General features: G+C 40.5%; 1 protein-coding gene across 1 annotated transcript in view; it reads right to left on the bottom strand.

Moving 5' to 3' along the window:
• Positions 1-15,516, bottom strand: part of CUL5 (cullin 5) — a 135,194-nt gene that overhangs the window by 78,171 nt on the left and 41,507 nt on the right. Inside the window, exons 3-4 of the mRNA XM_082248438.1 lie at positions 11,331-11,430; positions 3,390-3,566 (exon numbers count right to left, since the gene is read on the bottom strand). Of these exons, the coding sequence (XP_082104564.1) occupies positions 3,390-3,566; positions 11,331-11,430 (277 nt within the window). The remainder of the gene's footprint in view (positions 1-3,389; positions 3,567-11,330; positions 11,431-15,516) is intronic.

The raw sequence follows: 15,516 nt of genomic DNA, 5'->3' as shown, positions 1-15,516 counted from the left end.
CTCAAATCTTTTGCAGACTCTAACAGATTTTCTTCTAAGATTGCCCTGTATTTGGCTCCATCCATCTTCCCATCAACTCTGACCAGCTTCCCTGTCCATGCCGAAGAAAAGCATCCCCACAACATGATGCTGCCACCTCCATGTTTAATGGTGGGGATGGTGTATTCACAATGATGTGCAGTGTTAGTTTTCCACAACACGCTTTTAGGCCAAAAAGTTCAATTTTGGTCTCATCTTACCAGAGCACCTTCTTCCACATGTTTGCTGTGTCCCCCACATGGCTTCTCGCAAACTGCAAACAGGACTTCCAATGGCTTTCTTGCTGCCACTCTTCTGCAAAGGCCAGATTTGTGGAGTTGCACAACTGAATAGATTCTCCCACCTGAGCTGTGGATCTCTGCAGCTCCTCCAGAGTTACCATGGGCCTCTTGGCTGCTTCTCTGATTAATGCTCTCCTTGCCCAGCCTGTCAGTTTAGAGGGACGGCCATGTCTTAGTAGGTTTACAGTTGTGTCATACTCTTTCCATTTTTGGATGATGGATTGAACAGTTCTCCGTGAGATGTTCAAAGCTTGGGAAATTTTTTTATAACCTAACCCTGCTTTAAACGTCTCCACAACTTTATCCCTGACCTGTCTGGTGTGTTCCTTGGCCTTCGTGTTGCTGCTTGTTCACCAAGGTTCTCTAAAAAATCTCTGAGGGCTTCACAGAACAGCTGTATTTATACTGAGATTAAATTACATACAGGTGAACTCTATTTACTATTTAGGTAACTTTTGAAAGCAATCAGTTCCACTAGATCTTACTTAGGGGTATCAGAGTAAAGGGGGCTGAATACAAATGCACAGACATTTGTAAAAAATTTTGAAATCCATTTATCATTTGCGTTCCACTTCACAATTATGTGCGACTTTGTGTTGGTCTAACAAAAAATAAAATAAAAATAAATAAAATAAAATAAAATAAAAAAAATAAACGTTTTTGGTTGTAACATGACAAAATGTAGAAACTTTCAAGGGGTATGAATACTTCAAGGCACTGTATGCTGTTTCTTCTAGTGTGCTGTGGAAAAATGTGAACATACTACACTTTTCTGCACTGCAACACACCGCAGATCACAACAGTGTTGTGGTGTGAACAGGTGACCCGTGTTTATGTGGAAAAACCCATGTCACTGCACATAGTGTGCTTTTTTAGGTAGTGCATATATTTTAACAAGAAAAAAAATAAAATAAAAAACATGCTATTACTTATCTGCTCCGTGCAAAACAGAGCAGCCCCGATCCTCTTCTTGTGGGGTCCCTTCCTGGCACTCCGGCCGTCTCCTCTTCAGCAAGTGCCCCAATAGAAAGCCACTTTCCATGGGGGCACCCACACATGCTTGCTTTCTGGTCACAGCATTTGATTATTTATCTGCCCAGGGCAGAGGGAAGACAGTGACGAGAGCCGCTGCTCTCGCGCACATCACTGGATTAGATCGGGCTGCGATAAGTATAAGGGGGGCTGGGGATTCTGCAGCACAGAAGGTTTTTCACCCTAATGTATAGAATGCATTAAAAGTGGATGTAAACCTGATTCATGAAATTTGAACTAGGCACATATATCTGCAATGCTTTCCTATCTCTCTCCAAAGCCTTAAGTCCAGTGGCTTTCTCTTGCTCTGTTCTTCTGTTATCAGCATGATAACTTCTGGAAAGTCAACTGAGATAAAACCAGGCTGAATTTTCGTGTCTAGGTGGGTGCTATAGATTAGCAGAGAGCTGGTCTATTCACAGCACATTCCTTCCTTCCGCTGCCTATGTGCAGTGGGGGTGTGTGCCTTTCCTCCAGTCAACTGTCACACAATGTATACTAACACAACATTCCCAGTGCTGAACAGGAAGAGAAATCTTCTAACATGGATGTGCACTTTCTAAAGTATATAGCAAGCTGAAGACAGCAGCAATGCATGTAAAACTTATGTAGGGAGATTTGTTCAATCTCTGTGTATCTTCTGAGGCTGTTTACTTCACTGGGTATATGTGAGGGTTTACATCTACTTCGATTCAGCACTGTGCACGTCTGTAGCGGCGGCAGCAGCCAATGGTTGTTAATAAAATCCTGTGAGGAGGGAGTGGGTGGCAGGGTCATGCTGTGTTCTGTCTTTGGACACACACGGCTGGGCTTGGGAGTGCGCCCACATGCGTGTCCTCATAGTACACAGCTTGCACACGCATAAGAGGAGGAGCCGATAGCATTAGCAGGGGACCCCAAAAGAGGGGGTTCAGGGCCGCTCTGTGAAATACCACTGCACAGAACAGGTAAGTCTACCATGTTTATAATTTTAGGAAAATAAATATGCCTTTACAAGCGCATTTTCCCAACATAATGCCACTAAACTGGGCCTTCAGTCTAACACCAGTATCTAACTTCATGTGAAATTTTAGGCTACTGCTCTTCGGAAACTTGGAAGATTTGAGTGACTCCACAATGTTATTACAAACAGGGGTCTGATGTAAAATGATAATTTGACGATAAGTGAATATATCATGCTCAATACAAACAAGCTTTAGGTCTTCAGTATTGCTTTACCATAGAACTAACAAAAGAAATCGGATTGTTGTTCTCATCAATATAAAAAAGTGAATAAACCTTTCATTGTACATGTGCAGTATTAAAGCGGAGTTCCGGCCTCAAATACCTTTTTTAACTAAAAATACCCCTATAATACTAATCCATCGCCCTTTACAGAACTGCTATTCTCATACTTACAAGGTGTATAGTATTGGATTTTAGTCAAAATCTTACTTTTAAAAACGCTGTCTGAGCGCGGCCATCTTGGATGTGGGCATCTGAAGCCGCAATGTAATCTGCTGTGTCCTTCTTCCTAATTCCAGGGAGTGTTCTGGGAGTTCTTCCTGATTCCAGCCTCCTGGGAGTGATGACAAACAGTTCCCACGATGCAATGCAAAGGCGGAAGTGATGTCGGTGGCCACAGAAGGGGGAGAGGGAGGGAGTACAATCAAAAATGCCCTGAAAATAAGGTAAGGCCCCCCCCCCCCCCCGAAAAAATTGAAAATGCCCAATTGTTGATCAGCATACCGAGCACTCCAGGTATCACTAAAGTTGTAAAATAGGCCGGAACTCCACTTTAATTTACAGATCATTGTAGATGTCTGCGACACAGATTTAAAGCAAAGATAGCTAAAAGTCTCACTAACCATCATTCTCAGTTAGAGATCTACCTATCATCAACATTTGAATGGAAGCCTCTGTTTAAACAGTGGCAAACTTATTCATGAAAAGAATGCCCTAATGCACATATACATATATATATATATATATATATATATATATATATATATATATATATAAAAAATAGGCCCAATATTTTCATTAATCAAGGCTTACCTTTCTAACAATACTGTCTTCCACATTTGATTTCTTGTTACTTCCTTGTTTTCCCATTAAAGTGATTTCTAACTGACAGAAGGGTTTGGGTAAGATGTCGCACTGTGTAAAGAATTTGCGCCATTCTACAATATAAGCCTTCAGTAAAGCAGTGTCGTCTTGATGACTGAGTACTCTCTAAGAGAAAAAGAAAAAAATAAAGAAATATTCATCCAACACTTATGGGAGGTATTTAGCCAGGGAGTTCTCTATATATATTCCTATGGAGAAGGGGGATTCTGATACAGTATCTTGTGCTCTGTACCCTCTACTAGCTTCTTTATAGGAATAAATGGTTAACTTGGTGACAGGCTGCAGTCACTGTTTGGCAGGGAATGTTCCACTTGGCTCCTTCAATATTCCAAATAAAGTCTGTTAAGCCAGGTGGTGCCGAAAGGGCCACCCACGTCTCGAAATTTGCCCAGTTCTGAAATTCAAGCCATGTACACCTACTATTACTCTATCCAAAAGAGATGACACGATCACCCTAGTTTTCGATCATAGTGCTTACATAGGTTTGTCATTGAACATTGTGCACTGAGCGAGGCACATAAACAGCTGTCAAACTGGTTTTGGTAAAGACAAAGGCTGTTACAGTACAATTCAGGAAAAAAATAAATAAAATCAACGATTGTCATCATATACTTTAACTGGGCTAGAGTCAAAAATAGAAATATTAAAAAACAGTCAGTCATTGGTGGCTTGTTCCTAAAATAAGGGATCCAAAGTTTTAGTCCTGACCCTCGCTAGCCTAGAGAGCCACTGGCATAAACAAGCGTGCAGGAGTTCAGACCTTTCAGACATCCCTGGCTGCATGTTTTTAAATGTCAGTGACTGGGTAGTGAAGCTACAGCGTTTCACTTTTAAAAACAAGTCAGCACTGGCAGCGTCCAGATTTCTATCCACAAAGGATTATTATATTTTGAGTTCTGAGTAGCCAACTATAGTAGCATTCAGAATAGCTCTCCACATATTGGGGGAATACTTTGCTTCCTGGATTCTTTGCAGTCTAGCTTCCATTAACAAGGCTTTTTCTTATGGCACCTTCATTCTGTGGCCATTGGTAGGCTACTGATGTAACTCCTGCACAACAGCATTACATTATCGTGGCATCCAGCTTCATAATCAGCATCTTACCAATTCTACGAGTAGTCCAAGAGTGTGCCCTTCTCTGTGCTTGGGTCACAGGCAGTGTACACAAAGTCAGTAGAAAGGGCAATATGTGTTTGGGCATAGGAGCTTCAAATGCTAAACTTTAATTTAAAAGAAAAGTACAGCCAAAACTCATCTGGCTGTACTTCTCCTGTGGATGACAGCACTGCAGTTCATTCTGCATTCCTGTGACCTGTTTTTAGCAGACAGCAGGCTGAAGCCTGCTGTCAGCTAACATCACAGAGCTGGTCAGGCTGGGTCAAGATTGTGACAATATGGTCGGGATCTGCCCACAACCCTGGACCGGAAAACAGAGCGATTAATGGTCTTTGATCGCTCGGTTCTCAGCCTTAAAGCCAACGGGGGACAGATGCAGCATCGGACCAGTGCTGCATTAACCTAGGTAAGTATGATTCTTTAAAAAAAAGAAGAACTTCTCTTTTAAAAGTAACAAGTGCTGATAACCTTTGGTGACTATAGATATCTGGGTTTGCCAGACATGACTGTGTTCCCATTTTGATCTTGGACTGTATTCATTCTCTCAATATTTTTCAATTTTAAAATTTAGCACAAACCCCTTATGGAACGAAACCCCACCCCTTGTCATTTAACATTTAAATTCCAGCAACTCAGAGGGCAGCCCAGGTTTTGGCTACAGACTAAATGCTAACTTGTGCAGAAGAGAGGCTCACAGAAGACACGGGTACTTACATTTTACTAGTATTATCTTAGGCCCTCTATTCAGGCCAGGACAGTTTTACTTTAATTTTCCATTTTAACTGCAATACATCAAAACATGCCTGCAAAACTTTTTTACTGAATGCGAGTCTTGGTTCAAGAGGACCTCTACTCCACAACATTAGATTAAAGTATCCGGACCAAACCAAAAAGTCACTCTTTATATTTATGCAACTGAAATACCTGCTTTTCCCACCCATGATGCAAAGATCTTTATGGTCTCTAAAGAAGGAGGTACTGCAATCTTCTCCCTCTTAAAAAGCAGAAAAATTGTTAGTTTATATGTCTGGAAACTGTGACCTTGGAGGCCTGCAAGCCCTCCCTGGACCACCATCTTGACCGCTGACCCAATGGCTATTAGGTCAAAATAAACAATGCTGTAGGGGGGGAATTTTCACTGTTCTGCTTGTGTTTCTTGTAGATGAAAGAACCAACCGTCTCTCAGGTTGCTATCCAGGAAGAGGATTGGATTAACTGGTCTTATCCCCAGCATCAACATACTCTGTAGAGCCATTATTTACCCCTATACAATTTCTTGTTTGCTTTCTGAAGGTTGCTGAGCACCTGACATACAAATAACACATTTTCTAAACCAAGAAACCAGAATAAAGCTGAATACACACTATACAACTTTTTTTTTATTTCCTTTAGATTTACAGTTGTGCTCATAAGTTTAAATACCCTGGCAGAATTAATGATTTTTCTGCCATTTTTCAGAGAATACAAATGATAACACAAAAACTTTTCTCTTTCACTCATGGTTAGTGTTTGGCTGAAGCCATTTATTATCAACTGTGTTTACTCTTTTTAAATCGTAATGACAACAGAAACTACTCAAATGACCCTCATCAAAGTTTACATACCCCAGTTCTTATTACTGTGTATTGCCCCCTTTAACATCAATGACAGCTTGAAGTCTTTTGTGGTATTTGTGGATGAAGCTCTTTATCTTCTCAGATGGTAAAGCTGCCCATTCTTCCTGACAAAAAGCCTCCAGTTCCTGTAAATTCTTGAACTGTCTTGCATGAACTGCACGTTTGAGATCTCCCCAGAGTGGCTCAATGATATTGAGGTTAGGAGACTGAGATGGCCGCTCCAGAACCTTCACTTTATTCTGCTGTAGCCAATGACAGGTTGACTTGGCCTTGTGTTTAGGATCATTGTCATGTTGGAATGTCCAAGTACATCCCATGCATAGCTTCCGGGCTGATGAATGCAAATTTTCCTCCAGTATTTTTTGATAACCACATACTGCATTCATCCTGCCATCAATTCTGACCAAATTTCCTGTGCCTTTGTAGCACACATCCCCAAAACATCAGCGATCCACCTCCGTGTTTCCCAGTAGGAATGCTGTACCTTTCATCATAGGCCTTGTTGACTTCTCTCCAAATGTAGCATTTACGGTTGTGGCCAAAAAGCTCAAATTTTGGTCTCATCATTCCAAATGACTTTGTGCCAGAAGGTTTGAGGCTTGTCTCTGTGCGGTTTGGCGTATTGTAAGCGGGATACTTTGTGGCATTTAAGTAGTAATGGATTTCTTCTGGCGACTCGACCATGCAGCCTATCTTTCTTCAAGTGCCTCCTTATTGTGCATCTTGAAACAGCCACACCACGTGTTTTCAGAGAGAGTCCTGTATTTCACCTGAAGTTATTTGTGGGTTTTTCTTTGAATCCCAAACAATTTTCCTGGCAGTTGTGGCTGATATTTTAGTTGGTCTACCTGACAGTGCTTTGGTTTTAAGAGAACCCTTCATTTTCAACTTCTTGATTAGAGTTTGAACACTGTTGATTGGCATTCTCAATTCCTTGGATTTCTTTTTATATTCCTTTCCTGTTTTATACAGTTCAACTACCTTTTCCCGCAGATCTTTTCACGATTCTTTTGCTTTCCCCATGACTCAGAATCCAGAAACATCAGTGCAGCACTGGATGAAAGATGCAAGGGTGGTCAGGAGTCCAGAAACTCACTGACCTTTTATACACACACACACACACACTCACTAATTACAAGCAAACAGATCACAGGTGAGGATGGTTACCTTTAATAGCCATTCAAACCCATTTGTGTCAACTTGTGTGCATGTTATCAGGCCAAAATCACCAGGGTATGTAAACTTTTGATCAGGGCCATTTGGGTAGTTTCGGTTGTCATGTTGATTTAAAAAGAGAAAACACAGTTGATTGATAATAAATGGCTTCAGCCAAACACTAACCATGAGTGAAAGAGAAGTTGTGTTATTTATATTCTCAGAAAAATGGCCAATAAATCATAAATTCTGCCAGGGTATGTAAACTTATGAGCAAAACTGTACCTTCAACCAGACATGGGAGTAAGTTACACATGTGCAAGTCACAAGCAAGTCTCAAGTCTTAACCTTCAAGTCACAAGCAAGTCCCAAGTTACTGTGGCGAAAAGCAAGCAAGTCAAGTCGAGTCCCTGCTAGAAGTCAAACAAGTCAAGTCAATTATTTTGGTCAAGTCACAAAACAAGTCAAAATACTGATCTACTCCAATTTTCACCTTTAAATCAGTTAAAAGTCAGTGGCCAGGAAAGGTTTTGTTTTATTTTCAACATTAACAAAACTGCTTAGTGCTTTTTTCTTGGTATAATAAAGAAACACTTTGAATGCCCAAACAGCTCAAAATCCTTTGTCCGATCATGTTTCAACACCACAGTCACTAAAAACATGTTAAGTATTTCCATTGTTAAACAGCCAGTGTCCTAAAAATCACAACACACTGAGGTGTTTTAAGTGAATTTGGTGTCAGAAACATAACAGGCACATTTGCTTTAACACATTGAGAAAATGCAAATATTTAATAACTTAAAAAAGTAAAGTCATTTTGAGTCATAGGTCTCAAGTCAAAGTCAAGTCTCAAGTCATGAATACCAAGTCAAAGTCAAGTCGAGTCTTTTATTAATTTTAGTCAAGCAAGTCTCAAGTCCTCAAACTGGTGACTTAAGTTTGACTTAGTCAAGTCATGTGACTCAAGTCCCCCACCTCTGCCTTCAACTATGTAGTGCAAGGGCCTGCCGGATTGCATACAAATTGAAAGTGTTTAGGTTTGACCTCATATTATATGGTTTTGGTGAATCTAAAGGAAAAAAAACTAAAAAATGATGGTATAGTGTGTATTCAGCTTCATTTGTTACCCACTTAACTTTAAAAAGGACAGTCTATGTGAGCCATAAGATGTAAGCTTTTGTCACCGATAGTATTGTGAGGGAAAAATCTAAAAAGTGTTTTCTCTGTCAATAAGAGGAAAAAAGTCTTAAAATGGGGACAGTTGTTTAAGTAACAGCCAAGAGCGGATTACCCTCACTTTTAAAAGATTTTCTCTCACTTACTGTTATGTCTTCAGGACAAGAAGAATAATTTTTCCAACGGGACACAATTAGCACAAAAAACAAACAAGAGTTTTGACCATTTCTTACTCTATTCAAAATGGGAAAAAGTTTGGCTTTGAACATACTTTAAAGGCATAGTCCACTTTATAAAAATGGTTTACAGTTACAGTAAAATAGACGATGCTATACAGAAAGAGAACATCTGAGGTCTGAACTCAATATATAAGCACAGGTATTACATTTAAAAAATTGCGCATTTCGCAAAAATGCAATTAAATTACACCTACTAAAAAAAAAAAAAAATTAAAATTGCAAATTTAATACGATTTTGGATTTGGAGTCTGCAGAGCATTGCAATCACGATCAGTGCATTGTGGCTGCAATGCACACGCTCATGCAGACTCTTTTACTGGCATCTACAGGTCACTTTGCCTCATCCATTCACAGAAAATGAACCTTTGAACTGATATGGATGTACGACCTGAGCAATGCACACAGCTGCAACAAGTTCAAAACAAAACAGGTGTGTGCATGAAGAAACACCCAGCGATTCTAGTAAGTGGGGATGGGGAATGTACCCATGTTTCATACTACACCCTAAAATATGTGTAAGATTAAACCGACACTGTCACAAAGATTGGTTATGCTTAAATATACACATAGGTAAGCTTTGTTGGTTTATGGAAGCAATGGGTACAGAAAGACCATAAGTTTTTCTTTCACATGTAGGGAGTTCAAAATCAAAACTTTTTTTAGTGAACTGGTTATAGCTGTTGAAACTCAACTAAACCCTGACTAAATTACTGTAATGCATTTAAGATGTCCAACAGTAATAAATATTGGTCTCTTTTACTTTCTTTAGGCCTAATTCACACTGGCATCGAAAGCAGGTGCTTGATGGATGATTTTAACGTCCCTCAAACGCCTATGCAACTTATACTATGGACAACACACAGTGCGGTTTATGAAGCATTAGTAACGCTTCGCTTCAAAATTGAAGCCTCACATTGAGTTTTAAAGGAGTTGAAGCACTTCAACGCCTTCCATTCAAGTCTATGGCAACGTACCGCAACCAGCACGTTAGTACATTACAGTTAATAATAGGCATCTGTGGTGTGGATATAACGTGCCAAAAACACGCATAGGGCGTTTGGGGGAGCTTTTTTAATGCTCATTAAACGCTTATCAATGCACATTAGCATTTTAGACACGTTTGATAAGCGTCAGTATTTTGAGCAAGTGTAAACAAGCCCTTACACTACTAAGCATTGCAGCAAGGTCTAAATTCTCTGAGCTGCCAGCACAATAGAGAGTGCTCTCTTGTACAAAGCGCTTCATGCACAGTGCTGTTTATTGGAGCAGTGTTTGCAGGGAGAAGAGTGCCAGGCTGCTGCTTTGTGCGACAGTCACAGGACAACGGTCATATGTGCTAGCAGCACAAGGTATTTTACACCTTGCTGTAGCTCTTAGTAGAGCTGCACGATTCTGGCCAAAATGAGAATCACGATTTTTTAGCTTGGAATAAAGATCACGATTCTCTCACGATTCTCTGTGTAACAAAAAAAATTGGGATAACTTCACTGTTACGTTTTTTTTTTATTCATTAAAGTCTATTAATTGCGTTTGAAAGACTGCTGCGCAAATACAGTGTGACATAAAATATTACAACAATCGCCATTTTGTTCTGTAGGGTCTCTGCTAAAAAAAATATATAAAATGTTTGGGGGTTCTAAGTACTTTTCTAGCAAAAAAAACTGATTTTAACTTGCAAGCAACAAATGTCAGAAAAAGATCCAGTCTTTAAGAGGTTAAACTTCCTTTCTCCCTGGCAGAGGGAAGGAAAAGATACAATGTAATCACTTTGTTTATAGTTACTGGGAGACTTAATGCTGATAGCTGTTTGCCTGGAGGCTTTTTTTTTTTTTTTCCACAGCTGTTCTCTCTGTTATGCAAAGAATCGAGCATATTTCAGGGTTAGATCGTCAGGGGGGGTGAATCGAGATCGCGATTTTCATACGATTAATCGTGCAGCTCTAGCTCTTAGTAGTTAGTGGACCTAAACCATAATATTCAGCATCGTTTAAAAAAGTGGCGGAACTCCTGGAAATCAGCTTTAAAGTATAACTAAAGCCACATTTTTATTTTAGTTTTGGATATAGTGGAGAGGGAATAGAACAGCAGTTTTTTTCTGCTATCTGTGCCCATTAGTGGGATTCACCCTCTCTATTTGTCCTGTTTACCATTATCATTGAAAGTAAAGGAAAATTTCAAATTTCAGATTGTTCCCAGAGCAGTAATTGAGAAGGAAATTTTAAATAGGGGCACTAATTGTGGTGACCTGGGGAGCCATAACGTATTCCTTTAAATTGCAAGGATTTCCTCGCACTTCTTGTTTTGTCTATGGGACTGGAAGTGAAGTTATATCTCCCCAATGGGACAAAGATGGCAAAAAAATAAAAAAAAATCTGACAGGGGTTATACTTGCTTTATCCAAAATGAAAAACAAAATGTTTTGCCTATAGCAAGGGAATTATGGCAGACACTGAACTGTATTTAATTTTTTTTTTACATTTATGCAATGTTTCCCAGAGAAATAGAAATCCAATCCACTGAACAGTACAAGTATTAGGTCAAGAACAGAAACAAACAATACTACTCACAGCTTGAGCCTGCTTTATAAACTCTAGAATGTCCTCTTTTAAAGCCTGGTGGATTTTTGCTGGGCCTTTGTCATCCCATAGGCAAACTGCATGCACATCCCTAAAATTAAAAAACAATCAATCACCTTTTAGACCCCGATAATCCATGAAGTGAAGTGGAAAAAATATAGGTTGTTAAAAATCCCCGACAAGACATTTACATTTTACAAGCTCAACTACATCTTGCTGAAAATATAATGTAATGGAAGGCAATTAAATCACAAATTTCATCACCACAGTTGTTACCCATGCCATGATGGAGGCTTTTAACGTGTATATAAACCTTGGCCAAATAACATTTAGTTTGCTAATGTGCACTGTTTATTAGCAATATTATGTAATGTTTGTTATTACCATATTTTGTGTAAAATAAAATGTATATTTTAATCCTTTGAGAGTGTGTATAGATACTATTATATCAGAGCCCTTAAAGTCCCACAGAGGGTTTTTTTCTCCTTGTTCCTTTCCATTTCATTGGGATGTAGGCTCAGCAGTTTAGGTCTTTACCTCTGGTTTCCAATTGTTTATAAGCAATTTTTTTTTTTCATTAAAATACTTTTTTTTTCATATTCTGCTGCCTCTGCAGCAATTGTGATAACAGTGGACCATGACTGCATAAAGAGTGTTGAAACAGCTACTTGTAGTTTGCAATGGAAGCCTGTGTGACAGGGTGACAGCTCAGGGACACAAATGGAAGTTAGAGTACACTTTAAAGGCACAGTGATTTGTTGGATATACATATTGAAGTTCAACTCCAGGCAAATGGCTAAATACACAGATGAAATAGCATGTAATGGAGCTGCTTTACCTGCCAAAATAAGCATTGTTGACTTACCTGTAATTATACATTTTCTGGGAGTACAGTAAGGGCCCTACCTACTTTAAAGTGGGAGTAAACTCCCTTTGTTGTTTTGTACCTACAGATAAGCATATAATAAGGCTTACCCGTAGGTACAAATAAATATATCTTTACATTCACTCATACTCAACTCATAGGAGATATTTACCTGTGAAGCAGCTGGTGACGTCACTAGTGTTTGCGCACTGCTCTCTCAATAAAAAACATGCCATCCATTGAGAGAGCTGTGCCACGGCCATGACTCCGGTGGGCATGTGCGGAAGTGACATTGCCTCTCACCATTCAAGCGGCCAGAGCATGTGAACCTGAAAGCAAGACCCGGTAAAAATGGATTCCCAGTCAGAGGTGACAGGACACCTCTGGACGGATCAGGTTCACAGGTATGTCTGTTATAATGTGCTAGTATGGGATGCTTTTTTTTTTTTTTTTTTTTAAACCACCACTTTAAATAAATCTTGACCACAGGTTTTAGGCTACCCCCTTCAGATGAGACCACTAGCAAACAGATGTTAAGACAGCCCTTACAACCCCTCCCAATCCAGCTATCCCCATTTTTTTTAGCAAGCATTCAGAGGAAAACACAAGGGGGTAGGGGAGATTTGTATTCCAAGAAAAGAGGAATTTAACTTCCCTGTAAACTTCAAATATTGGAGTACAGGACACAGGTTGAGTATTCAAAGCCCCTAGGCTATATACTTGTACCTTCAGATGACTGGACAATGACAAAGCATTCAAGAACACTCTCTGAACGCCTTCCCTATACCCCTATCCGAGTCATCAGTTTTGTAATAAGAAACACAAAGTACCCAAGGAACAGAAAGTAGGGCTGCCCTCCAGCAATGAATGAGAAGGGTGGGCAACAACTAGAGGAACAGAACTGTGCCAACGCTCCCAACAACAAAAAGGACCAACAGACCAAGCTTAGAGTGCCGCTGCAAGAACCTTGCGGCCAAAGGCTGCATCCACAGAGGATTGGGTGTCCACCTGATAAAACTTTAAAAAAATGTGAACAGAAAACCAGTTGGCAGGCTTACAGAGATGGGCTACAAAGGCCCGATGCTGGAATACCCAGGAAACACCTACTGATCTGGTGAAGTAGGTGCAAAAAAAAAAAAACGCAGGAGGAATTTTGGCCTTTAGAGTGTAAGCTCTAGTAGTCAGTTGCCTGATCCAGTGTGTAATGGTGGACTTGGAAGCAAGGTGTCCCTTGTGAGGTCCTGAGGGCAGGACAAGAAGGGAGCTCATCTTCCTGTGGAAGCTCCTAATCACTGCAGTAGTTGCTGCTACTACAGTAATAGCAGTAGAATTTCAGGTCTTTTTCTAAGTGCCTGCCGTTCTACATGACTACAGGTCTTGTAGCTACAGGATAGAGCTTGCTCAGCACTGCTGCCATTTGTAGAACGCCTTGTATTCTCAAGATTTGAGGAGTTTGAGAGGGAAAGGACTAATGTCATGAACTCAAAGTTGATGGTGGCAGTGACGAGCAAAGGACCCCCTGTGGTTACTATGCAGAAAGGTGGCCACTCAGCACTGGATCAGGAAGTGAGCAGCTATCACTGTAGTGACAGCGACTGCATCAGTGATTTTCAGCTTCCATCAGGATAACTCAGTTATGAGATTTTCATACTAACTATAACTATGCAATAAAATGTATTTTTACGGATGCGCAAATCATATCGCCCGACACCCGAGACATGCAGTTATGGGCGTCAGGCAGGTGGTTTTCATTTACATTTAGCCCCTTAACTGCTTGCCAACCCAAAACAGTAAATTTACTGCGGCAGGTCGGCTCATACAGGTACACGATTGTGTCACAGCTTTGCGGTCATTGGCTGCAGCACAAGACGATCAGTGTGTCCCAGCCAATGATTTATGGCTGGGACCTGCTGATCGGCTCTGCGAATGACAGAAGAGAGCCCTTTGTTGGTAAAGCAGGGAGTAAAAACCGGCAAATTGCCTTGCAAAACACAAAACCGTAAACGCACTAAACACTGTTTGGCACACATGTAACCCCTTCTTCGCCCTAGATGTTAACCCCTTCCCAACCAGTGTCATTAGTACATTGACAGTGTATATTTTCAGCACTGATCACTGTATTAGTGTAACTGGAGATGTCAGTAGCAGTTGGTCAGTTGCCCGCCGGACTATGCCACTAAAAGTCGCTGATCACAGCCATTACTATTATAAAAAGAAAAATAAATAAAAATTCCTATCTATTCTATAGATTGTAGACACTAACTTTCAGACAAACCATTCAATATACACTTATTGATATTTTGTTTTACCAAAGACATGTAACTGAATATATTCTTGCCAAAATGTATGAAGAATGTGAGGTTTTTTTTTACATGTTTTTATTGGGTATGTTTTCTTCATTTCCGATGAGTGCCGGAAAAGAATCCCCAGCCTTTATTATAGTAGCTACGAATGGTATTCAAAATGACAGAACAAATCCAATTGAATGTTACTAACTACTACTAGCTCTAGATCTGTACTGTAAAAAATTTGTTTGCTATAGTACCTTAAGGAGGCCGGCACTTCCTGGTCACCTAACCAAAACCTTCTGCAGTTCTAGAGAGGAAGCGGTGAGGTCACTCGGCAGAGACCTGGAATAGTGCCTACAATAATTCCCTCCCAGGCAGTGCCAGGATAAGGTCATCCGGTGCCCAGCGCGAAGATGCCAAATGGCGCCCTCCCCCCAGGTGTAATAGCAGATGGGGTTATTAGTGATGTGCAGTGCGCCCTACCAAAACATATAAATGTAGGAGTTTAACAGTACAGTACACATTCTATCTCGCAGTGAAATATGGGGGCCAATAGCCTAACAGTGATGTCGAAAAAAATGTCCCTGCATCAGTGTGAGAAAAAGATGCCCCCAATGTTAGTGTCACTGGAAGGAACAATGTCCCTTTGTTATGTCACTAGTAGGAAAAATGTTCCTACATCAGCAGTGTGAGTCTAGAGTCCCCTTTCTGTCTTACATATGAGCCCAAGTGCCCCACCAACCTTTACATTAGGGTTCCTAAGAGTTCCTTCCCCTTGCATCAGTGTCCCCCCTTTCATTAAAGTCCCCAGAGCCACCTCTCTTTACATCAGGGTCACCAGAGTTTCCCCGTTACAGCAGAGTTCCTCTATTTTAATAGGGTCCCCAAATTTCCCCCCTCAAAAGGGTCCCGGTGTCACCATCCCTTACTTCAGGGTCCCCAGAGTCCCCCCCCCCCCCAAACATCAGGGTTACCAGATCCACCCACCCGTACATTAAGGTCCCTCCCTTTCACTTGGATCCCC

Source organism: Pelophylax lessonae, assembly GCF_965119305.1.
Source record: "Pelophylax lessonae genome assembly, chromosome: 2".
Lineage (NCBI taxonomy): Eukaryota > Metazoa > Chordata > Amphibia > Anura > Ranidae > Pelophylax > Pelophylax lessonae.
This window is presented reverse-complemented; position numbering and strand designations above follow the sequence as displayed.